At 37.8% G+C, this 25,413-nt stretch overlaps 1 protein-coding gene across 1 annotated transcript; it reads right to left on the bottom strand.

Moving 5' to 3' along the window:
- Positions 1–9,871: 9,871 nt before the first annotated feature.
- On the bottom strand, positions 9,872–23,537 carry LOC150097131 (2-Hydroxyacid oxidase 1-like). Its single transcript, XM_090407593.1, has 9 exons — positions 23,497–23,537; positions 23,246–23,389; positions 19,131–19,282; positions 18,775–19,030; positions 14,315–14,475; positions 12,711–12,802; positions 12,428–12,589; positions 12,166–12,235; positions 9,872–9,978 (listed from the first exon to the last, which is right to left on the bottom strand). Exons 1-9 carry the CDS (start codon positions 23,535–23,537, stop codon positions 9,872–9,874), a joined length of 1,185 nt encoding a protein of 394 aa, XP_090263719.1.
- Positions 23,538–25,413: the final 1,876 nt, after the last annotated feature.

Genomic DNA, 25,413 nt, shown 5'->3' with positions numbered 1-25,413 from the left:
ATTCAGCAGATATCTTATACAACGACATTAAACTCACACTGGAGGAAATATATAAGAAAGCTACAAAGAAAATCAGAATTCGTTCAAAAACAACACAAAATCCTTGGATAACACAAAACTTAATCCTAGAAATACACAGAAAGGACGCTTTATGGAAAGAATTAAAGCGATATCCAAATAACACAGCTTTAAAAACTCAATATAAGATAACAAGGAATCGCCTTACAACACAAATCAGAAATGCAAAAAGAAGCTACTACAGTGACAAACTAACCTCTGCACAAAACAACAAAACTGGAATCTGATCAATGAGATGCTAGATTGTGTTCCCAACACCACCGCCTCCGAAACCATAAAACACAGCTTCATGAAAGACGCAAAACCTATCCAACAACTAGCAAATGACTTTAACCAATACTTTGCAGACTCCATTCAAGAACTGCACAGAAATATTCCCCCAATCACAAAACGAGACCCTCCACTTGGACCACAATCAAAACAGACATTATGGTTCCCAACCATAAAAGAAGCAGAACTTCTCTCTCTGCAATTCATCCAATCAAACCAATCAAAGGCCCAGGAATTGATGGTATCAGACCTAAAGATATAAAGCAACAAGCAACATGCAACTAGTTTAAGTCCTATCCTACTAAAATTAATAAATAAAATATTTAAAACAGGACAGATACCAAGTATGCTAAAGACAGCCATAATCACGCCCATATACAAACATGGAAAAAGAAATTTAATCAGCAATTACAGACCCACAGCAACATTACCAATTATCAATCAAATTTTGGAGCGGATCATACTGAAGAAACTCACAGCATACACTGAGACCTTTCATATTATCCCGAAAACATAATATGGTTTTCAGAAAAATAAGGGAACAATATCTCTCTTTTTTGAAGACTTTACAGACGTAATTAGCACCGCTTTAAACAAAAACAAAATTTTAGTCTTTATTGATCTAACCAAAGCATTCGATACACTTACACATCAAACCTTGTTAGAAAAGCTGAGGCATGTTGGAATAGACTGACCTCTTCACAGGTGGTTTACAAACTACCTTCAAAATAGAAAGCATATCACACGTATCGGGTCAAACCGAAGCAGAGAGCTACCAGTAACCTGTGGAGTACCACAGGGAGCTGTACTCTCCCCAACTCTATTCAACATTTACATGCACGATATTAATCAGCTACCACTCAAAGGTAAGATATTCCAATACACAGACAATACAGCAATAATATCCATCCATAATAACGCAAGCATAGCAACAAATATGCAAAATGACATAAATCTGATCATAGACTGGCTCACGAAAAACTCCATACACCTAAACTCCGAAAAGACAAAATTAACGATATTCCGAAATCCACTGACGCGACCAGTTGGTAACAAATATATAACCACCCAACATCCACTTTCCAACATAAAACACACACAGAACAGCAAAACCACTACAATCACTCAGGTTGAGACAATACGATACCTTGGAATTTACTTCAGATATGAACTAAAATAGCCACATAAACTATCTACTCAACCAACTCCGAACAATAAGTGGCAAACTCTACAGGTTAAAAGACATAGTTCCCATACGCCTAAAAACATTTATATACAAAGCACTATGCCAAAATATACTAAGAAACGCTATAACAACGTATGCTTTCTGTGCACCCTACAAAATAAATAGATTAATGTCGCTACAGTACAAAATGATAAAACTGAACTTTTGGGAACAAAGAGAAAGTAACGACCTTATATACATTGCAATGTCAGAACACAAAATACTGACAGCAAAACATTTATGTCACTATGGAGCTTTGCTAAAACATTATTTCGATGCCAACTACAGGACAGTTAGAAATACATACCGTATAACAAGACCTCAGACTACTAATTATATCTCATAAAAATACAATAATCACTACGAAAAGGCCACGCGAAACTTCTACATCCCAGCCATGATAAACAACTTACCTTTTGAATACAGAAACAACTACAATAGCCTGAAAAGAGTTCTAAGGACATACTATGAACAAGAAACACGCACCCAAAATACCATACAAACTTAGTGAAACACAATATATTCCTTCAGACTTCCAGTTCAGCGACGCATCAATACATTCCAAGTTATTGTGTGTGCGTGCGTGCGTGCGTGCGTGCGTGTGTGTGTGTGTGTGTGTGTGTGTGTGTGTGTGTGTGTGTGTGTGTGTGTGTGTGTGTGTGTGTGTGTGTGTGTGTGTGTGTGTGTGTGTGTGTGTGTGTGTGTGTGTGTGTGTGTGTGTGTGTGTGTGTGTGTGTGTGTGTGTGTGTGTGTGTGTGTGCACCCGAATTTCTCAATCATAGATTTAGTAGCTTCCCAACACAGCAAAAAAAACCAATTCATAATAACCAACTGGTGTCATCCTCAGATAAGCTTGCATGTAAGCTTCGAGAATGAAAGCAGAGAAATTAGCTCTCATCCAAGATGTATCACATGTAACAAAGTGCATGTAATGTACGTATCACATGTAAGCCAATCTATGTAATGTATTTATTATATGTAAACAAATGTATGTAATGTAAGTATCATATGTAAACAAATGTAAGTAATGTATCATATGTAATCAAATGCATGTAATGTATGTAATAACTGTAACAAAAGTATGAAAAATAGAGTGATTATGTCCATTGATATTGTATATGTGGAGTGTAAAATTGCAAAGAAACATCTGTAATAATCATCATTATGAATATTATAATAATATACGTTGTAAACAGTGATTGTTATTATTATTATTTAAAAAACTTTATTTACGAGAAAGTATTTGTTATGCATAATTGTCTTCATATAATGTATGTAATTTATCTGAGAAATAAAAAAAATTATTATTATTATTATTATTATTAAAGGAACAGCAATACTCCTGGAAATTTTCACAGACCTAATAAACACTGCATTAGATAAAAACAGAATAGTATTAGTCGTTTAGTTACCAAACAAAAGCGTTTGACACATTAACACACAAAATGCTGTCGAACAAACTAACACATATGGGAATCAGAGGTCGTCTATTAAACTGGTTCAAAGTATACATAGAAAACAGAAAGCACATCACACATACAGGATCAGCGCACAGCAAAGTGGTACTGCTAACCTGTGGAGTACCACAAGGAACTATTCTATCTCCCATTCTGTTTAACATATACACACACGATATTAGCCATCTTCCCCTAAAACGTAAAATCTTCCAGTACACAGACGACACGGCCATAGTAGCCATTTACAACGACGCAAATATGACAGAATACAGAATAGGACTTGGAACTAATGAGTTGAAAAACCTCTCATTAGGGTGCGCATTTTGATAACGCTATCAACCTAGTGAACGCAACATTGAGGTCAGTGTTACCTCTTCACTAGATGAAGAAACGCAGGTGTATGAGGACGAGGTATTAGAACTGTTGCACAAACTGAATAAGAATTCAGAAATGGGGACTGGTGGGATATCAGCACGTGTGCTAAAAGAGTGTTCAGCTGAACTGACTATTCCTTTGGAAGGTAATTCCAAAGGAATTTGGAATTACCATAATTCCATTGCACAAGGGGCGGGGGTGCAAAGACCGATGTATCCAACTATCGACCAACTGGTATTCAGCAGTAGTGGTGAAGATGTTGGAAAAATTGGTTAGGGTTCACATTCAGAAATCGGTTTACGCTGAATCTCTACTCTGCAATGAACAACATGGGTTTACTAAGGGAAGCAACTTGCTCACATTCTGTAACAATGTTACCATTGAACTAGACAAGGGGAATGGATACACCATGATACTTTTGGATTTTTCTAAGGCTTTTGACAGAATACAGCATGGCAGACTGCTGCATAAATTGGAGAAAATGCGTTTGGGTTATACAATATTAGCATGGATAAGAGGATGGCTGACTGACAGATATCAAAAAGTGATTTACGGGGGATGTGAGTCTGCAAAATTTAAGATAACAAGTGGTGTACCACAATAATCCACTGCTTGATTCACAGTGCTTGGTCCAATGTCATACAATCTGTACATTCATGATATTGGAAAGATTTGACAAGTGACATACTATCTGATGATGATGCAAAGATAGGTAAGGTAATCAGGAATGAAAATTATAATGCTGATATGCAGTACTTGCAGAATGATTTGAATAGGCTGGAACTGTGGGCATGGGAAATTGGAGGTCAGTTTAATGTCCGTCACTTTAAAGCCATTCACTTTGGTGTGATTAGATATCCAATGTCGTATTATATTGGTAGGGTTATGCTACAAGAAACTGATGAGGCTAGGGATATTGGAGTGTTAATAGATAGGAAGTTGAAGTTCAGGGGCCATATGGCAAAGATTGCAAATACAACTCAAACGATAGTTGTAATGGTGAATCACACAAAAATATGTTATTTTGTCTCTTTACAAGGCCTTGATAAGACCTTGTAGACCTTTTGTTCTGAAAATGTGCATATGCATGGGTAATTAAAATCAAGCGAAGACGAGTATACTCATCAAGAGTAAATGCTCCTGCTGTAAATTTTAATTGAATTAATTCAAATTAATTCAAAGTGGCAATTATTAAAAGTTACTTTTATTTGAAAAAATGAATAATTGTGTTGCTCCAAAATTCATTAATATCAAAAATACTATCAACACAACCGAAAAATATTGTTTTTATAATAAATTACTATTAACTTATATGTAAGTAATGTTGATCACGTTATGTAGAATGAAGAACTGCTAAATCACAAACACATAACTAACGATATCCTGAAGTCTGGTTTCAACAGAGAAGGGATAAATGACTTTTTATGATTTAGTTTTCGTATATTTTCGGCCAATTTTGCCTCCCCAAAAACTTGTAACCCCGTACAAATGCACGTGTCGCACCGTCGGTAGAGACGCCCTGTACAGGATTTCGATTGATGGAATTTTTCAATTTATGGAGGGTGGGGAAAGGACGAGAAGGCATCCTTGGAAGCTGAGAGTGAAGGCCGCTAAGAAGGGATTGAGGGGAAGAATTTTCTCTGACAGGATGGTCTGTGATTTGAATGGGTTGCCTTTGGATGTTGTGAGTGCAAGCAGTGCGAATAAATTCAAGAATAAATATGATAGCTGGTGTGTAGCATGTAGCCTCCCTCGGTGAGTCCCTGACACCCTGGAGGTCTCTCTTAATGATAATAATAATAATAATAATAATAATAATAATAATAATAATAATAATAACGTAATGCAATATAATATCATTTTTTCATCTTCTCCAGCTCCTACGTTGATAACCTAGTTCCTTGAAGGTGATAACCTTCAAGGTATAGTCAGCTGAAGGTGAATGAGGTAGAAGTCTATGATTGCTTTAAGTCATATTGATGTGAATAAGGCTGTTCGACTGGATGGAATTTCACCACGTGTTATGGATGGAATTTCACCTCCGTTGACTCGGTTATTTAATGAGAGTTTAGAGTCTTCAACAAACCCTAATGAGTGAAAAGAGGTCAAGAGTGTTCCATTGCATAAAGGTGAAGCAAAACGGATGTTCCAAAATACAGACCAGTTTGCATTTCTGGAGTGTTTTTCAAGATCTTGAAGAGATTGGTTAGGAATAGAATACAGGACTGGGTATAAAAGATTCTGTATAAAGGTCAACATGGGTTTGTTAAAGGGAGATATATTGTTTTACAAATTTGCTTACATTTTATAATAAGGTGACTACAGTTCTGGACAAGAGCGATTCATATACAGTGATACTCTGGATTTTACAAAGGCTACCACATAAAAAACTCGTGTAAAAGTTACGGCAAATGAGACTGGAAAATCAGATGGTTGATTGGATAGCAAGCTGGGTTTCTAATCAATATCAAACGGTGGTGTGTAGAGGGTTACCAGTTAGAACAGAATCTCACAACTTTCTATTTGTTTGGTAATGATACTGCGAGTGGTTTGCAAGCTGACATTCAGCTGTTTATGGATGATGCTAAGCTGGGAAAAGTTATTAGGAATGATGCAGATATACTATTGCTTCCGAGAGATTTGAGTAAAGTGTCTATGTGGGCAGAAAAGTGGATTGTAAATTTAACACCAGTAAATGTAAAAATTTGCACTTTGGATACCAAAAAAGTAAAGTGTGTATCACATTGGAGATGTTGTATTACAGATGGTGGAGGAAGCGAGGGACCTTGGGATATTATTGGATAAAGAATGACGTTCAATAGACATATTGCTAAAGTGATAAAACCAGCAGAAAGAAATGCCAGTACACGAAGAAGAACACTGAGAAGTAGAGATAAGGATGTGGTTCTTGCTCAGAGGAATAACCACATCCTTATCTCTACTTTATTATATACGTTGATTAGACCACATCTGGACTACTGTGCACTGATTTCGTCATCTGCGTTCCGAGGTGAGAACCAAACTCTGGAAAAAGTTCAGAGGCAAATAGTCAAAGCGATATCGGGATTGGGGATTACTGAATATGAAGACTGGTTCAAAGAATGTAAATTGCAGACTCTAGTAAATAGGTTGGAAGAGGGTCGATATGATTGAGACATATAAATTGTTAAGGGGTGCTTATCAAATAGATACCGAGGATATTTTTCAAAGGATCAAAGGAGTGAAGGGGATAGAGACAAGTGGTCATTCTTGGAAGGTCTGTAAAAGTGTGGCTAAAAATAAAGGGCAACATGGAGAGTGGAACGTATTGGCAAATGAGGTGATGAGTGCACAAACACTGAATCAACTTAAGACGAGGTATAATAAACATTATCTCTGTTAGAATGCATCGCACTATTGAGTCTTGAATACAGGAGTTTGTAAAAACAATAATAATAGTAATAATTTTTTTTTACAATCACAAGGTTTATTACCATACAGAGTATTTACTCTACGATAATACAATCGAAGAAACTCAGGTGTACGAAGAGGAGATATTAGAGCTGTTGCACAAACTGAATAAGAATTCTCAGCAATAGGGACTGATGGAATATCAGCACGTGTGCTAAAAGAGTGTTCAGCTGAACTGGCCATTCCTTTGACCAGGCTATTTAATATGACTCTCCGAAGAGGAAAGATTCCGCTGGAATGGAGAGAATGCATGGTAATTTCATTGCACAAGGGTGGTGCAAAGGCCGATGTATCCAACTATCGACCAATTAGTAACTTAGGAGTGCTGGTGAAGATTTAAAAAAAAATGGGTCAGGGCTCGAATTCAGAAATGGGTTGACAGAGAATCTCTACTTTATAACAAACAGCACGGATTTACTAAGTGAAGGTCATGTTTTGCAACCTGCTCACATTTAATAACAATGTTACCATTGAACTAGTCAAGGGGGAATGGATACACCGTAACACTTTTGGATTTTGCTAAGATTTTTGACAGAATACAGCTTGGAAGACTGTTAGATTATATGGGTCTGGATTATAGAATATTAGCTTGGATGGGCTGATTGATAGATATCAGAAAGTGGTATACAGGGACTGTGACTCTGCAAGATTCAAGATAATCAGTTATGTAATACAAGAATCAGTTCTTGGGCTTTTGTTATTCAATCTGTTCAATATTCGGAAGGATTTGACAGGAGACACAGCTATTTGCTGATGATGCAAAGATAGGTAGGGTAATCAGGAATGCTGCTGATATGCAGTCTTTGCAGGATGATTTGAGTAGGCTGGAATTGTGATCATGAAAAATGGATGTCTGTTCAATGTAAGTAAATGTAAAATCATGCAGTTTGATGTGATTAAATATCCAGTGTCGTATTATATTGGTGGGATTATGCTTGAAGAAAATTAAGAGGCTAGGGATCTTGGAGTGTTAATAGATAGGAAGTTGAAGATCAAGGGTCATATAGCATAAAACTGTTAATACAACTAAGAGAATAATGCAATGCTAAAAGGAACCTTGACATGTAGAGATAAGTTCGTCATTTGATCTCATTACCATGCCTTCATAAGACCTCACTTGGATTTCTGGTCACCTGCTTTCAGTTGTGATTCTGATATATTGGAGAGTGGAGAGAGAGAGAGAGAGAGAGAGAGAATGAGAGGGCACATGAAGACATATTGAGAGTTTGTAGACTGCATACACTAGCAAACAGGAGAAAGAAGGATGATATGATTGAGACTTACAAACTTCTAAAAGGTTCATACAGGATTTCAATTTTTGAAATTATGGAGGGTGGGAAAGGATAAGAGCGCATATCCTTGGAAGCTGAGAATGAAGGCTGCCAAATAAGGTGTGATGACTAGATTTTTCTCTCAGAGTGTGGTGCATGACTGGAATGGATTGCCATTGGATGTTGTGAGTGCAAGCAGTGTGAATGAATTCAAGAATAAGTATGATAGCTGGTGTGTGTCGTATGTGGCCTCACACGATGAGTCTTTGACTCCCTGGAGGTGTCTCTAATAATAATAATAATAATCATCTGACGGGAAATAATCAGTTCTGTGCAGATGCAAAATTAGTTAGAGCAATAGTCAACACCAAGATGATGGCATCATTGCAGGGGAATCTATTTAGACTGGCAGAATGGACAAATGAGAGTGAATGCAAACTTATTGTGGCAAAATGTAAGATTATTTTGGACATTTTGAAGTGAAAAGATTACCAGCTATGCACCATATTGATGGCACTGGACTCCAGGAACCTGACGAAGCGAGAGATTAGGGAGTTGAAATGCTTTTTTTTTTGGTATATTGTTTAGAGTTATAAATTAAAACCATAATTATTTATTTATTTATTTTCTAAATACATAAATTTTGAAAGTAGTAAGTAGAATATTTTCGTTACATTTTCTTCTGCAAGTAAAATAAATAAAAAAAAATCACAAATTCTAGAATTTAATTTATTTGTTTGTTGATTACAAACAAACACAGATGGCAGCACACGCTTTAGTAATAATAATACCGTTAGGAGGAATTTACGAGGTAAACTTAAATCATTTCTTTCATAACTGCAATCATTTACATCCTTTTCACAGACGTTTTTAGTCTTTCGATGAGTTTGAATCCATAAGATAGAAACAATAGTAGTATTAAAGTCAATTAATTAAAAATTCGTGTATATGTATGTAGGAGTTTAACCGCAATTTATTTTCAACATGTCTGACGAATATGCACTTACTGAAGGTGTCATTTCAAATCAGTAAATATAAGTACACGAATTTTATTTATTTATTTTTTTTATTAGAACGTTGTCATTTAATCGTTGATCATCATGTGTTTCAGCCTAGCTTGTGCTTAGTGATACTCGATTCTTGTTGCTATGTTTCATAATGGATTACAGCCACAATGTATATAATTCTATTAGTTTTCTTGTCTTTTGGTTTGTTCTTATAGTCAGCGGCGGCTCGTGCATTGCTGCGGAACTGCAGCGCCCCTATTTTTCTCGATATATAAATATATTTATTAATTTATTTATATTGCTTGTAATATTTAATTTTATCATCAACAATCGTATACAGTTCTCTTATTTTGTATAAAAAATATTAAAAATTCCTCTCGTAGCACTTAGGAGGGCGAAGAACGTTAGCAGCACTGTGTTTACCACAGTGTCATATTGCTAGTATTTGCTCCGCGTGTAAGCACACACACTTCATAGTGAGATGCGGGCTATTAGCGTAAGGCGGCACTGTCCGTCGCGCAGTTCCACTGTTGTTTATATGCAGTTTGCGCCAGTAGTAGAGTGTTCGTAGTGCTTATCGTGTTTACTCCGTCTCTTTTAAATATTTGGACATTACAATTAATTGTAATGTAATTACACAATTTTTACATAATGTAATTTCCATAATTTTGGCATTTTATCCAAACAAGTATACACTGTACTTACAGTGTGTATGTATATTTCGAAAGTTGCAGCATTTCAATCCACAATCGACGATTTCAATCCACTAGCCGCCACTGCTGATAGTAGTCTGAAATCATTGCGAGAACTGGAAAAAAGTGTGTCGTCGTAAACACCAATACAAACTAAAAAAAAAAAGAGAACACACTGTTCTTGTAATCTAGAATTAGAAGCAATGGTTTGTATCTATCATATTCCACAGCCAAATTTGTGGCTGTGAGAAGTACAAGTGGAGTGTGACTATTCAATGGTGTAAAGTATGTTCGCTTGTGAACGAGGATTAAGGTCAGTTGGGGAGTTCAAACCTTCTGCGTGCCTCATCCATTAGGTCCAGTGCTTTCATTTGAAATGACTTCCAACCGCTGAGCAATGGAAGGAAGCCACCGATTCTTTATGCCGCTCAGTGCTTCCACACAGAACACCTCTGCGTAACCCACACGCCCATTTCGGTTCCACTCGACTTCATCTACGAGCGTTTTTCTGATCCTATGAATACGTTTAATTAGAGGAACGACTTTCTAGAAGTTTGACCTTCTGGTTGGTGAAATGGTAGTGTCTGGGCTCTCAATTTCATGGTTGTGGATTAAGCTTTTTTGTTGTTTGTTATGTTTTTATTTATTCTTTACGTTATCTAGAAACCCTGTGCTCTTGTCCAACATTGAAACTTTTTCAAGCCACATCAAGACTCCAACAGGGAGGAGGAGATGGTCTCACAGTGGATGAACCTCATCTCCCACCTAAAGCCATTCACCGAAACTGACACCCGCAGTCTGCTTCCTTTAAGGTAGTACGTTTTCTACCTCGGCAGCCAGGCCAAGAAAGATGCATTGAATATGCCGATATATCTTTAGCACAGAAAACGAATAATACTGTGTGGTAAATCATCAGTGCACGATTATCAACAATAACAAACATAGGGGAGAGTGCATCCCATCTTTTTAGCCACAGCTTTACTAGAAATCAGTAGACAACCGGATTCCATTGGCAAAGTTGAATGTTTTCCCCACTGCGCCGTACAAGAGGCTAGACTTCCAGACCGTACTTATTTATCTATGTGTCGCACGCTTATGTTCTACAGTCGGTTTGATTCTTTAATAAAGGTGGAACCTTTTTTAAAAAAAACATATCCTACATTTCACCATAATGAATGCCAGCATTGTAATTTAGGTTGCTGTAAGTTACAGTGACCCGTATCCCGTTTTTAATATGATTGTCCCCTTTTTCGGCCATTAATCCCATTGTCTCGGTTGTGAGACAATGGGATTAATACGACCCTTTTTTTTCTTATTTTTATTCTTTTTCGTAAGTTCCAATCTAGCTATGCAATTGATTGCAACTGTTAAATGAGGTGAAGAATGCATGGGAATTTAAGATTGGTCACTGGAAGAAATCTGGAGGGACGACCAGCGAGACACGGACTAAGACAATTCAGACAAAAATGGAAAAGGAATTTTGGGGAGCATAATACACTTGGTGAGTTCTGTGTTGGGAATGTTGGACAGAAAACGCATCACTACAAAAAGTGTTTCCTTTAATGGTCGCAATTTGGACTAATGGAAGAAACCAGCTTGTCCGTTGAAGCTGTACACGCAATATTAATAACTAAAATACATTTTAAGAACATCTATTTTATGGACTTTTACAATTCTGTCATCTTCTCATAGGTCCTACATTTGTGTCGCATTCGAGATATTTGTGTGCAAGAAATCAATCCCCGCTTTAGCGAGGTCCCCATCCTTACGTCTCATTCCAGCCAGTCTAAACAATTCAGATCCCGTTCTTCAACGTATCAGTCACGAACTGATAATCAAAAAGGTACCAAAGGATCCCAGAGATCTTTGTAGTATCTCTCCCTGACCACCTGGAACTCCGTAATATCTTTAAGGTTTCGAGACCCTAAGAAATAGGCAGATTAAACTTCAGATCAGTAATAGTCGACACGATGGAATTAGATAAAATTTAACTATAATTTAGATAAAAATCACTGCATGTAATTAGATAACAAATGGAAACAGTTTTTACCTGCTTAAATGAGGAATTAAAATCAGGATTATTAACAATTAGATTCTAGAAATTGATCATAATTGGAAATTTGCAAATGGTGAATCTGTTGAATTGCGTTAGGGAATGAAGGTCATGGTTATGGCTAGAGATACTTGGGTAACAAAGATATGTTTCCCTCTTTGTATTCTTTTAGAAAATTTTAAACGAATGAGGTGTTAAGAGACAGACATATCTTAAAACTCAGAAAGTGGAGTATATTAATCCTTTCCATCCTCTTAAACAAAAACGAGTCAGCATCATTTGCTTACCTGCTAATATCATGGTCCTGTTAGTTTCTGATCGGAGAATATTCAGTACTCTGGCAACTCCTTGTGCGCCCTATACGGACAACAGAAATACAATTCGAGATCAGCCATAATAAAGGACCTACAAGCTTATGCAATAATGCTAATCACAGTTGGCTTTGGAAAACTAGAAACATTAATACAAAATCGTTTCCAGTCAATTTGTAATATTAAACTCAACAAAATCAGAATTCTGACAATGAGTAGCTATGAGTTTTGTACTCACGCCATAAACAAGTCCCCACATGGCAGGCCTGCCAACGAAAACTGCCTTGGCCCCTATAGCAAGAGCCTTAAACACATCGGTCCCTCTTCTCACTCCGCCATCCATGTACACCTCAATCGGTAAAAGCTTCACAGCCTCCAGCACTTCAGGAAGGGCTTCGATCTGCAAAATGAAAATTTCAAACACAAAAACAGCAAAGGATCAAATCCTGGTACTGTCAAATGACTTGGTGTTCACTAACACAGAACGAATAGCTTAAAATTGAGTTGCGCAACAAACTTACAGTGGCAGGAACGAAGTCTAGTTGTCTTCCTCCATGGTTCGAAACCAGAATGGCGTTAGCTCCGTTAAGGGCTGCCAGACGGGCGTCTTGTCCTGAGTCAAGAAAGTAGAATAGGTAAGTAATAAGTAAGTTCAAATAAATTAACATCTCATACCTTCTATACCTTTTATACACTAGTGAATGAGACCAGCGAATCCGACTTTCTTAGCGGTATGCTAACCATTGTTGAAGTTCTTATTCAAGAAATCCACATATCACTAGTCTCCCTTAAGTAGTCGCTATTTGAACAATGAAGAAACAACAGGAAAAGTAAAAGGTATGATTGAATAAATGTCCGTAATTCCGAACATTTATTCAACAGATCTTCACAGAATAAAATTTGCATATTAACAATAAAGTAAGAAACAGAAAATATCGAATTGGATACGGAAATATCATGCGTGTCAGATAGTTAACGTTGGCCACAGATTTTATCCTTTGCGAATGCTGCTTGTTCACGAAAATGAACTATGACCTAAAAGGATCGACTGTTTGCATCGGTGTAAGAGTCAAAGAGGTTGTGAGGTTTTCCATTTGAAGAGTGGAAGACTGGGTGAACTCCGAAGGTTTAAAATGAACACAGAATAGCAACCTGATCTGTGTTTGTTCTGAGCTAGTGAATTACCATCACAAACTCGTGCTGAAGTCTCCAAGCACTAAAAGTGGTTAATATTGTTCATATATTTTTTAGAGTTGTAAGTAGTATTAATAAATACAACTATGTTAGTTTTATTGTTTAGTTTTGTTATAACCAATGTTAATATTGATTATAAACACACCTTTAGAGACAAATGCTTAGCTTATACGAAACTTTTTCCAGATGCATTAAGATCTGTGGTGGAGGCTGGCTTGAAATCGTGGGGGTGCTGCAACTTTCGAAATATACATACACACTGTAAGTACAGTGTATACTTGTTTGGATAAAATATCAAAATTACGGTAAAAATTTAAAAAAATTAAACATGAAAAAATATTGTTTATTATCGATAAAATTATACAGTTTAGTATAATTCAAAATTACTTAAAATAAAATCCATTATCATAACCTCAATAATGTTCTAAACTAAAAACTATACAAATGTTATGTGCTTAATTGTAATGTCCAAATATTTAAAGAGACGGAGTAAACACGATAAGCACTACGAACACTCTACTACTGGCGCAAACTACTTATAAACCACAGTGGAACTGCGCGACGGACAGTGCCGCATTATGCTAATAGCTTGCATCTCGCTATGATGTGATTCCGCTTGTAGCAATATGACGCTGTGGTAAACACAGTGCTGCTAGTGTCCTTCGCTCTCCTAAGTGCTACAAGGTGGATTTTTATTATTTTTTATACAAATTAAGAGAATTGTATAGGATTGTTGATGATAAAATTAAATATTGCGAGCAGATATAAATAAATTAATAAATATGTTTATGTATCGAGAAAAATTGGGGGTGCTGCAGTTCCGCAGTGCCTATGCAGAGCCGCCCCTGGTTGTCCTACTTCTGGATGTTTTCACACAACGAAATCACGTGATTGTCTTTAGAGGCAGCGTAACTCTCCATCTACCACTTACCTGTGAGAATCCCTTTTACCACAACTGGAAGAGAAGTGATGGATCGCAACCATCGAACTGTTTCCCACGTGGCAGAGGTGCTAAATGACCCTTGAATTCGTCGAAGGAACTCATCGGTTCTCTCTTTCCGTATTCCACAGGCCTTTGCGTACACTGGCAACCTGAAAGAGAAACCTTGAAGTCGAAGTGCGTGCAAAAAAAGTCTTTCAGACGAATAATCTTCATATTTTAATATATTACTGGAATGCATATAGGAGTATACGTTCAAGTTAGACATGTTTTTATTTTATTTTATTTTTTCTGTTTCTTCTAATGCAATGGATTTCGAGTAACATAAAGATGTTGGAAAACTCGTTCCTGAAGAAAAAATAGTATTTGATTTACTTACGCTTAAGTGAGTGGCAACAGCGATAGATGGACAAAGACAATCACCAATGACCTTCCATATGAAGAAAGAGGAATGCCTTGACGATCAGATCTCTCTGATCGTCAAGGCATTCCTTGACGATTGGAGGATTGAAGAATGGAAGAGAGGATTGAAGGATGGCCTAGTGGAAATGGATGCAGGATGTTGGCATGGAGAAGCCTTCAACAGAGAAAGTTGGAAGCAAATAGGAGAGGCCCATAACCATGAATGGTTATAAAAAGGAATAGAAGAAGAAGAATTAGAAAAGATGGCAACTTCCATTACGGGCATCACCTTGAAGAGAAATTTGGATTCCTCATATGCAACCCGAAGATGACAATTCAAGTGTAGTATTCTAGAACTTGCCATTAACATATCTTTGGATAATAACTTGTTCCCAGTAAATCGATGTAAGAGTTCAACCCTTATAATCTTCTCTCCGGAGTGCCTTTGTTGTTGCAGCTTGGTCCAGTGGAAAGCATCAGAAATCAATTTCTTGTTTTTGCCAATAGTTAGGTGAAATCCGGTTTTTTAATTGTTGTTTTTAGTCGTAGATGGGGCTTCTCGTAGAGGAGCGATTGTTCTTTATTTTTACTAAGCTCAACTTCACCATTCGCAATTAGGGATGGCGAAAAAATGCAGAGGACCGTTACAATATGAACGGTTCCAAAATTTAACCCACTTGGTAGTACGAACTATTGAATTTAAACTTTTAATGCAAAAATTTCTAACCACGAGGTTGAAACGCGATCGTGTCTTCAATTAGACGCAGTCCTAACGGAAGTCAATTGATCAATAAAACGTCCATTTTGTTCATAACTACCTTTGGATTTTTTTCGTTATTGAAAAATTAATTCTTGAATAGTCCCGCACTCATCCGCAATAATACAGTGGCAGATATATAAAAATGAAAAAAAAAAAAAAACTGCCACGCACTGCCAAAAGACCCTTCGAATACCTGTAGGGGTACGCATATCACACTTACGGAAACACTTCTTTACCACAGAGAAAAAATGATTATTATTTTTGATTAGACACAGACACAGTGCCAAGGATGTAGTGGACAAGAATGTAGCAGGGTCGAAGAAATGGGCGTTATGAAATCAAGAAAACAAATCTCGATAGCTGATTACCTGCGAAGTGGATCCAAGAGCTCTGAAGAACAGGTTGGGACGAACTCTCTTAACATTGAAGAACCAGAGAAAGTAATAAAAGAACAATTCCCGAGGAAGACTGTTCCAAAAGGGAGCTACAGATGGAATAAGAGATGGAGAAGAAAAGCAGGTTAGGCACGAAATTGAAATCTGAAATGTGTTCTTTCCTTGTATGGAAAGAATTTGCATCTGCTGCTGAGTGTCTTAGCTTCTTGTGGGATGAATCAAGTTTCTGCTGCTTTCAGTATTGGAGTGTAAAAGCCAGAAGGGAATGATCTCACAAGATGATTGTCAGGATGATTATAATTGATCTTCCGAATTCCAGTTTAGAAAATATATTTCAAAAATAACAGTGTGATGAGCTATTTAATTGGTATTTGATATCTATTTCTTAAATCCTCCTGGAATGTTATTTTGAAAGAATAAATCTGTGAAATATTTAGATTATTTCAAGTAACAGATTTCAACGAAAAAAACTAAAACCGATATACTTCTATGAGCCAAAACATCATAGCCACCTACCCAGTAACGTACTGCACCTGCTTTGGCCCAGATAACTGCTTGCACGCGTCTTGAATTGATTCCAGCAGACCATGAAAGGTGTCCCCGGGTTTTTATGGCTCAACTATAAAGAATGACATCCCAGAAGACAGTGGCCGAGGGAGGCGTTTACATCGACAGGCGGATGCTACATTGCAATGTTCAATGGGATTCAACTCGGGAGAACTAGATAACTGTGCAGCCAGAGGAACTCAAGGAATTCTTGGATGAACTCTTAGAACCTTGTTTGCAGAATGTGATCCTCGTGACAAGGGTCGTTGTTTTACGAGATCCGTGGAGCCACCTTGTCACCGTGAAGGGCAATAACTGGTTTGAAACTATCCACAGGTAGGAATTAGCGGTCAAAGTGTGTTCATTGGAGATGAGAGAAACCAGGAATGTCCAAGAGAACAATTCCAATACAACGATACCACCACCACTTGCAGCAGCAGCCCGTTTTCTGCTGAACCGTGCAGTCTAATTCGCAGGAAACACGCTGTGGTTGTTCATTCTTCTTTGCTTCATATGAAAGTTTGCAGACAATTGACCAGATTGCATGTGAAGCTAAACACGTGAACAGAACGTAATAAATCCTATATAAAATAATAAATGTAGTGTGATTAAACTATTGCTTGCTCCTTAATTCTGAGTTGCATCTTCTTAAAGAAACAAAGTTCTGATACAATATAAATAGGGATTAATAGGAACATCTTCAAGAAAATAATTAAATCAATGTGAGAAAATATTGCACTAAAATTCCACTGTAGAATTGCGTACTGGGGGGGGGGGACACATAATCGGCATTGCAGAAATTTTATGTTACAGCCCACTGCAGAAATTTTTATGCGAGCACACACACACACACGTATATACACCCTCTGTCCAAAAAGAAACCGAACTTTTCGAAAATAGAAGAAACTAGTGGCGCCATCTGTTCTATCTTTTTTGTTGTCGAAAGCGGCAACCTTCATTAGCGTTGTGTCAACTGTTTATGACATTTGTTTCATTACCGAGTTATAGTGCCAAGAATGACAGTGTGTTTTGACGAATGGTCGGTCGTCACGAAATTCATACCGTACGCGACGAATTCTCGCTGTCAATTGCTTCAAATCGTAGAAATAAAACTCACCATTGATCATTTGGCCAGGCAGAACGAATTGTTTGTGGATAATGCCTTAGGAATCGTAAAAACAAATCAGCATTGTCTTTACTTTTGACTTCTTCAAGCGACTTTTTTTCAGATGTCCCTCTTCTGGTGATAATCTCCACTCAACACTCTGGCGCTTTGTTTTGGGCTCATACTCAAAACACCACGTTTCGTCACCAGTAACGCTTCAAAGACGTTTGAGTCCTTACCAGAGGTTTTAATGAGGTCCTTGCAGTGTTCAATTCGATACATTTTTTGGTCATCGGTCAACTTGTGGGGTTCAAATTGCGAATTCAATTTATAAAGGCCCAAACTCTCGGTCAACATTTTATGCACAGGTGATTTCGGAATCCCCAATTCATCTTCAATCAATCTCACAGACGATTTCGGGTTTTCTTTGATGATATCACGCACTTTTTTTGGATGTTAACTTTGCTCAGTCCAGTATTTGGACGGCCTGGCTTTTCGTCATCCTCAAGCATCTCACGACCACTTTGAAATCGCTTAAACCACTCGTAAACTTGAGTACGGGATAAGCATTCATCACCGTATGCTTTGTGAAGCATTTGGTGCGTTTCGGTAAAACGTTTACCAAGTTTAACACAAAAGTCAATCGCAGCTTTCTGTTTGAAACTCATTTTCCGACCGTTCGTCAAAACCCACTGTCACTCTTGGCACTATAACTCGGCTTCTAAAAACAAATGTCATAAACAGTTGACACAGCATAGTGAAGGTTGCTGCTTTCGACAACAAAAGAATATGATAGGTGGCGCTATTTTCTGCAATTTTCGAAAAGTTCGGTTTCTTTTTGGACAGAGCGTGTACATATACAGTCATAGGAAATTTTTGATATTACATCACCAGATACGCATTGAAGAAAGGAAAAAGATGTTGGAAGAAAGCAGTGGATTTCCCAACATTGGAATCTCGCAATCTCCAGGCCACATTTTATGAACCCCTCAATCATCACGTGCAGCGATAGTTCACAGAAATGACCTCGAATCTCTTCGACAAGAGTAAGAAAATGAATTTACATATTTGTTGCCTACTTTCATCCGCAGTGTCTCCACCTGCCAGCAGAATGCGCACGTTTGGGGGTATACGACTCCCGAGTTAAACTATTACTGCTCATTAGTTCTGAGGGTCCTATGAACTATTCGAAGCAACATGGTTGACTGATCTCTTCTCTAACAATTTACAAGTAAACTCTTACCTGACGTTGTCTGGCAAGGTAAAGATGTTCCTCTCATCATTCACTTTTTGTCCCAACACTGGCGAGTCTGCAGTTAGCACGATAGCCTTGAAGTTGTTCCTCTCTGCTTCCTTAACAATCCTCCAGGTTACCTGCTGGACCGTAAGAGGGTAAACCATCATCCAATGAATGCCGTTTGGAGCCGCCCTAGCCACGTCCTCAATGGAGGTGGTGGATAAACTACTCATGATCATGATGGTCCCAGCCTGGGCAGCACCTGCATCGCATCAGAGGAATTAAAAAAAAAAGGTGATGGTGTTTATACTTGCAATGTAGTTCGTAAGATTTTGATGTATGTACATAATTCGATTACATACCTCTGGCCGTCCCGACCTCTCCTTGAGGATGGAATAGCTTCTGAAATGCTGTTGGAGACACACCAACAGGAAAGGATATCGTCTGGCCCAGCAGCGTTGTCGACAGGTTAAGGGTGGAAACGTTGTGCAACAATCGAGGGCGAATTCGGTATCTGAAAGGAATAATCCATTTTAGGGATTGAAAAAACATTGGACTTTGTCGCGCATGGCAGCCATCAACAAATCATTTAATGGATTCAGCGTTCTTATATTGGTCACAATGTAAGCGTCGAGAAATGGAAAGAGTAAAAGAAGACGCGAATGGTTCCTATGACTAAACAACCATTAATTTTGTAGATGATCTCATTTCTCATTGGACTGCTTTAATGTTTCATGGTTAATGCTGATGCTATTTACACAATGCAAACGTAGCGTCTCCGTGGCATTTAACTCACCGTGATAAAAATGACATAAGCTCGACCTTCGCCTTTGTACTTAACAGAAATAGGCCCTTCTCTGTTTCCTTAAATTTAGAAAGTTTTTCAAGACAAACAATTTAACTGCATTCGCTGTTAATTAAAGCATTGCAATTAGAAATCTTTAAGAGACAAAAAACTTGCTTTGAAAGCGGTTTTTCGAGTAAGCGAATATCTGGAAATTGAACTTATTTTGAAGGCGATTAACAGCAAATTCCCAAAGTACAGAATTAAATTTTGGTGTGTGCGGTTTATACACCCTCTGTCCAAAAAGAAACCGAACTTTTCGAAAATAAAAGAAACTAGTGGCGCCACTTGTTGTATACTTTTAAAAGCGGCAACCTTCATTAGTGTTGTTTCAACTGTTTATGACACTTGTTTCATTAGAAGCCGATTTGTAGTGCCAAGAGGGACAGTGTCTTTTGACGAACGGTCGGTCGTCACGATATTCGTGCCGTACGCGACGAATTCTCGCTATCAACCACTTCAAATCTTCGAGATAAAACTCACCATTGACCGTTTGGCCAGGTGGAATGAATTCTTTGTGGATAATACCTTTGGAATTGTAGAAAGAAATCATCATTGTCTTTACTTTTGACTTCTCCAAGCGAATTTTTTTCGCGTGCTCCCTCTTTTGATGATCTCTACTCAGCACTCTGGCGCTTTGTTTCGAGCTGACACTCAAACCACCACGTTTCGTCACCAGTAGCGATCGTTTCAAGGACGTTTGAGTCTTTGCGAGTGGTTTTAATGAGGTCCTTGCAGTGTTCAGTTCGATGCATTTTTTAGTCGTCGGTCAACTTGTGAGGAACAAATAGCAAATTCAATTTACGAAGGCCCAAACTCTCGGTCAAAATGTTGTGCACAGTTGATTTTGGAATCCCCAATGCATCTTCAATCAGTCTCTCGGACGATTTCGGGTTTTCTTTGGTGAAGTCACACACCTTTTCGATGTTATCTACGCTGAGTCCAGTTTTTGGACAGCCTCGCTTTTCGTTGTCCTCAAGCGTCTCACAACCACTTATTCGCTTAAACCACTCGTAAACTTGATTACGGGATAAGCATTCATCACCGTATGCTTTTAGAAGCATTTGATGCATTTCGTAAAACTTTTACGAAGTTTAACACAAAAATCAATCGCAGCTCTCTGTTTGAAACTCATTTTCCGACCGCTCGTCAAAACCCACTGTCACTCTTGGCACTATAACTCAGCTTCTGATGAAACAAACGAAACAAACGTTTCATTAGAAGCCGAGAATCTTTTTGTTGTCGAAGGCAGTTGCCGCTTTCGACAACAAAAGGTACAACAGGTGTCGCCACTATTTTCTTTTGTTTTCGAAAAGTTTGGTTTCTTTTTGGACAGAGGGTGTACATGAAATCCAATTAAACCGTATTGATTCCTGAGTAGATCCGTTTATCTGTGAAATCAAAGTACACATGCAGCCACTGAATTCCGAACCTTTATTTTACGTATAGGCATGTGACTGCCAATTCCAATCCGCTTCAATTCCCTACGCATAATTTGGTGAGATATGTGTAGGGAACAGCCTTGACTAAAAGAATCGGTCAGTTGCAGCACACAAGAGATTCAGTTTGCCCGTACAAGTCTTCACAGCGGACGGCCTTCTCTTCTTAGAACCACAATTACGCCTCTTAGACAAGCAATGTGGGTTATTTTTCCCCTGATTAAACACCTAGAACATCTCTTTGGAGAAACCGATTAGCTCTGCTGTTTTCCAAATTGTGGCTCCAGCTTGACGGGCACCTACAGTAAGCTATTTATCGGACTCGTAAAGATCCTTTGCTTTTTGTGATCAACACTATTGTCGGTTGCTATCCAGTAGAATTCTTAATTAGTTGCCTAGAACATGTGACGCACGTGATCAAGTATTTTGCACATACGCTGCGTAATTGATATTTACGTGCATCAGCATAAAGATTTCTAATTTAGTAGCCGGTATCTGCACATCCTCATCCGCCATTGATCCTTGACCATACTTATGCGGATGTAATTAATATTAATGTTCGCAGGATATTTCGTGTTCCATCTTAGAGGGCCAACTTTTATGGTCTGTTTGCTTGAATGTTGAGAGACACAGAAGGAATTTTCTCCTTCAACTGCAAACCGATTGTTTGAACTTGAACGTTTTGTTCAAAGTCTAATGGGAGGTGCTTTTATATTTGTAGATATGTAAATGGATTCTTCCTGATTGATACAAGAAATTTTTTATTATTATTATTATTATTTAGAGAGACCTCCAGGGGATCAGAGACTCACTGAGGGAGGCCACATGCTACACGCACCAGCCATCATACTTACTCTTGAATTCATTCACACTGCTTGCACTCACAACACCCAATGGCAATCCATTCAAATCACGCACCACCCTCTGAGAGAAAAATCTAGCCCTCATACACTTCTTAGCGGGCTTCATTCTCAGCTTCCAAGGATGCCCTCTGGTCCTTTCCCCACCCTCCATAAATTGAAAAATTAAATCAATTGAAATCCTGTATAACCCTTTCAGAAGTTTGTAAGTCTCAATCATATTACCCCTCTTTCTCTCAGTGTCTGCAGTCTACAAATTCTCAATCTGTCTTCATAATCAGTATTCCACAATCCTGATATCATTTTAACAATCTCCTTTGTACTCTCTCCAATGTATCAGAATCACAATGGAAACCAGGAGACCAGACCTGCGCACGATAGTCGAAATGAGGTCTTATCAAGACTTTGTAAAGAGGTAAAATAACATCCTTATCTTTACATGAACGTTCGTTTGAGCATTGCAATTATCTTTTGAATTGTATTTGCAATCTTTGCCACATGACCTCTGAACTTCAACTTTCTATCTACTAACACTCCAAGATCCCTAGCCTCATCAGTTTCTTCAAGCCTAATCCTACCAGTATAATACGATACTGGATATCTAATTATGCCGAAGTGAATGATTTTACATTAATGGACATTGAACTGACATCGATTTTCATATGCCCACAAATACAGCCTGTTCAAATCATTCTGCAAATACTGCATATCAGCAGCATTTCATATTACCCTGCCTATCTTTGCATCATCATCAAATAAGTGTATGTCGCTTGTCAAATCCTTTCCAATATCATTATCGTACAGATTGAATAACAGGGGACCAAGCACTGATCCGTATGGTACAGCACTTGTTACCTTAAATCTTTCAGACTCACATCCCCCATATACTACTTTTTGATATCTGTCAGTCAGCCATCCTCTTATCTGTGCTGATTCTATAAACCAAAAACGGAAGAAATGTGTTCATCTTTAGAGCCAAAATTACGACTTCAACAACAACAGGATTCATTTACTGCAGAGATATAATTAAGAAGACTTTAAGAACAGTATTTAGTCATTCTGCAGGATGAAAATTAAAATATAAACCACTCCATTCATTCACTGCAGAGAGTTTACTATAGTTATTATTATATTCAATTGAAGCCATAAAGATGGTCTCCACAGATGGGACATTTCCAGGAGATCTCATATGTGGGTTATTCCACATCCGAGATCTCCTGGAAGTGTCCCTACGTTTGCAAATCATTTCGGAGGTTCAACAAGGCATGCAACAGTGTTATGTATATGAAACTGGTTGCTAAGATATTCGAAGAAATTTCCAAAAAAAAAATTACCTGAGGAAAGCGTTTACGTTTTCTCTCAAAGTGAAGTTTCCATCTGCTCCATCGTCGAGAAAGTCTCGGATGGTGGGAGGAAGAACTGTGTTGCTGTACATCTCGAAGTCTTCTACGACTACCATTTGTTGGGGATCCGGTGTGCTGTGAAATAAAACGTACATTTGTAAATACAAACGAAGAAAATTATAAGTTGGTAGACCATCTTTTAGACAGTATAGATTAGTGGCAATCTATTTTAACACACTTACTTCGAAATATTTTCTACAACTGTAGTAGGACTTTCACGCATAATCGTTTTTTTTTCGATGATTAATGCATCGATGTTCATCACGTGGTTAGCATAGTGGCTTTGCGCTTCGCAACCATATGCCTGGTGAAGGAGAGTCCTAGGTTCGATTCCCGTGGACGATGCGTGGAGCTTAAGGATCTTCTTCGTCCATAGCCAAGTTAGCCGGTCTTGGGCGTAGACAGCAGGGTTTTTTCCCCCCGCAAACAGGCAAACCGGCCCCCTGAACGTACATGGACTACAGTCATGAATACGTCCCAGCCATATGCCGGTCCCGAGCCCGGATAAAATTGGGGGGAGTTGGGAAAAGAAATGGTGAACTACCCTGTAAAAATCTCACCAGGAATACTTTGTGGGCAATGCCTACAAATTCACCTACGGTCGCAAACGACTAAAAGGGAAAATCAGTTAGTTAATGCATCGATAAAAACTGTCAACTCTCCTGTTAGGATTCATGTCATAAAGAAGCTACATATCCGTATAATTATGTGGATCCAATGCACGAAAGATTATAAACCTTGATAGAATACATACAGGATCATCTCGTATATAACTTGTATACTGATAAAATGTTATTCAATTATTATAATCAATTCCCGTTTATAGTTTATATATTTTAGATCGGATATATCCAACATATATCAGTTGCATAGATACAGAACAGATGTAACAAACAAAACATGTAAACAAGAAAGACGCATTTGACCTTTCTGACCTATAATTCATAATCATTTGACCTACAAACTAGGTCTTCACGATCGTTCAAGTGGCATTTAAGTGTGTGTTTTCCTTTGTTAAGCTATTATTTTATCACAAACACTAATCAGAGCGTGGATTCAATGCATACGTGAATTTCAGACATTCTCCTCAATATTTTGTAGTTTAACCGATTTTTTCTGATAGCAAATTTGCTTTCAGTGTAGCAGAAAAATTTATCAATTAACGATGCCAAGAAAGTATATTCTTTGCATGATTTAACAAATTCTACTCTACTGATGCTACGAGTCAGTGCCCAGAGAAATCAAAAGCAGAAAATAACAGCCGATAATTGTGTGACTTTCTACGTAAGGTTTAATGTTTAACTAACGTAAAAAATTATAGTTTTTATACACGTAATAATTGCCCAAAAAAAAATAAAAAATCTATGAACCTTTTTGAAAGGCTTGCATATTTTAAACTGTAATTTACAAAATGAGGTCAAGGATTTGATCAGAAGGGGAGGAGCAGAAAACAAATAGGCAGAAAACACCAGAAATATCACCATCATGTGTGGCTAACACGGAAAAACTTTTTTTTTATGAGTCTTACCAGCCAAAGGTTGCAAACCTAGAGTATATTAATGCCAGGTTGGGTAAAGGGTGTTAGGTTCTCTCCCCTAAAAACAAAATATGAAGGTTTTAAAGCCAGACTCTCATCTACTACCTAAAGACAATCGACAGAATCACGGTCAGTGAGATTTGAACCCACAAGTTAGTTTTGTGGACAGTATCCAACCAGTACCAGCGACTGAGTTTCAAAAAGAGTGGTTGTCGAATGCCGTATTAGTGTTTGATCTTTCATTACTGTAGTAAACTATGTGAACCTTTCAATGTCAACAGGCGGACTTTGAAAATGTTCATGAAACAATGAAGCATACTTGAACGAAATGGTCTGGATCCCTCTGGTATTTTCTGCAGTAACGTTTTCCACCTTTGGCACTGCAGCAGTGTTGCAATACATTTGCAGTAATAAATACAAAAACTTAAACCACCATTAAAAATAAAAGTCATTTAATAAATAAATTTAGCAGAACTCCTGAATAGCTTCGGGGTAGCTTCCATCATGCAGAATCCTAAAATGAAAAATCCATTATGGGTTTCATTAGTGATGCACTAGAATT

This window comes from Typopeltis vanoorti, chromosome 17 (genome assembly GCF_054136105.1).
Source record: "Typopeltis vanoorti isolate ZY-2024b chromosome 17, IOZ_Tvanoo_1.0, whole genome shotgun sequence".
NCBI lineage: Eukaryota > Metazoa > Arthropoda > Arachnida > Uropygi > Thelyphonidae > Typopeltis > Typopeltis vanoorti.
The sequence above is the reverse complement of the archived record's forward strand: the minus strand, read 5'-3'. Positions and strand labels throughout refer to the sequence as shown.

Bases quoted from the DNA above. Each gene is read 5' to 3' on its own strand.
- LOC150097131 (XM_090407593.1), bottom strand. From the start codon at position 23,537: ATGCGTGAAAGTCCTACTACAGTTGTAGAAAATATTTCGAA. The intron at 19,283-23,245 runs GTAATTTTTTTT...TATTCCTTTCAG, and splicing joins AACGTAAACGCTTTCCTCAG to ATACCGAATTCGCCCTCGAT. The intron at 14,476-18,774 runs GTAAGAGTTTAC...TTTCTCTTTCAG, and splicing joins ACCTTGCCAGACAACGTCAG to GTTGCCAGTGTACGCAAAGG.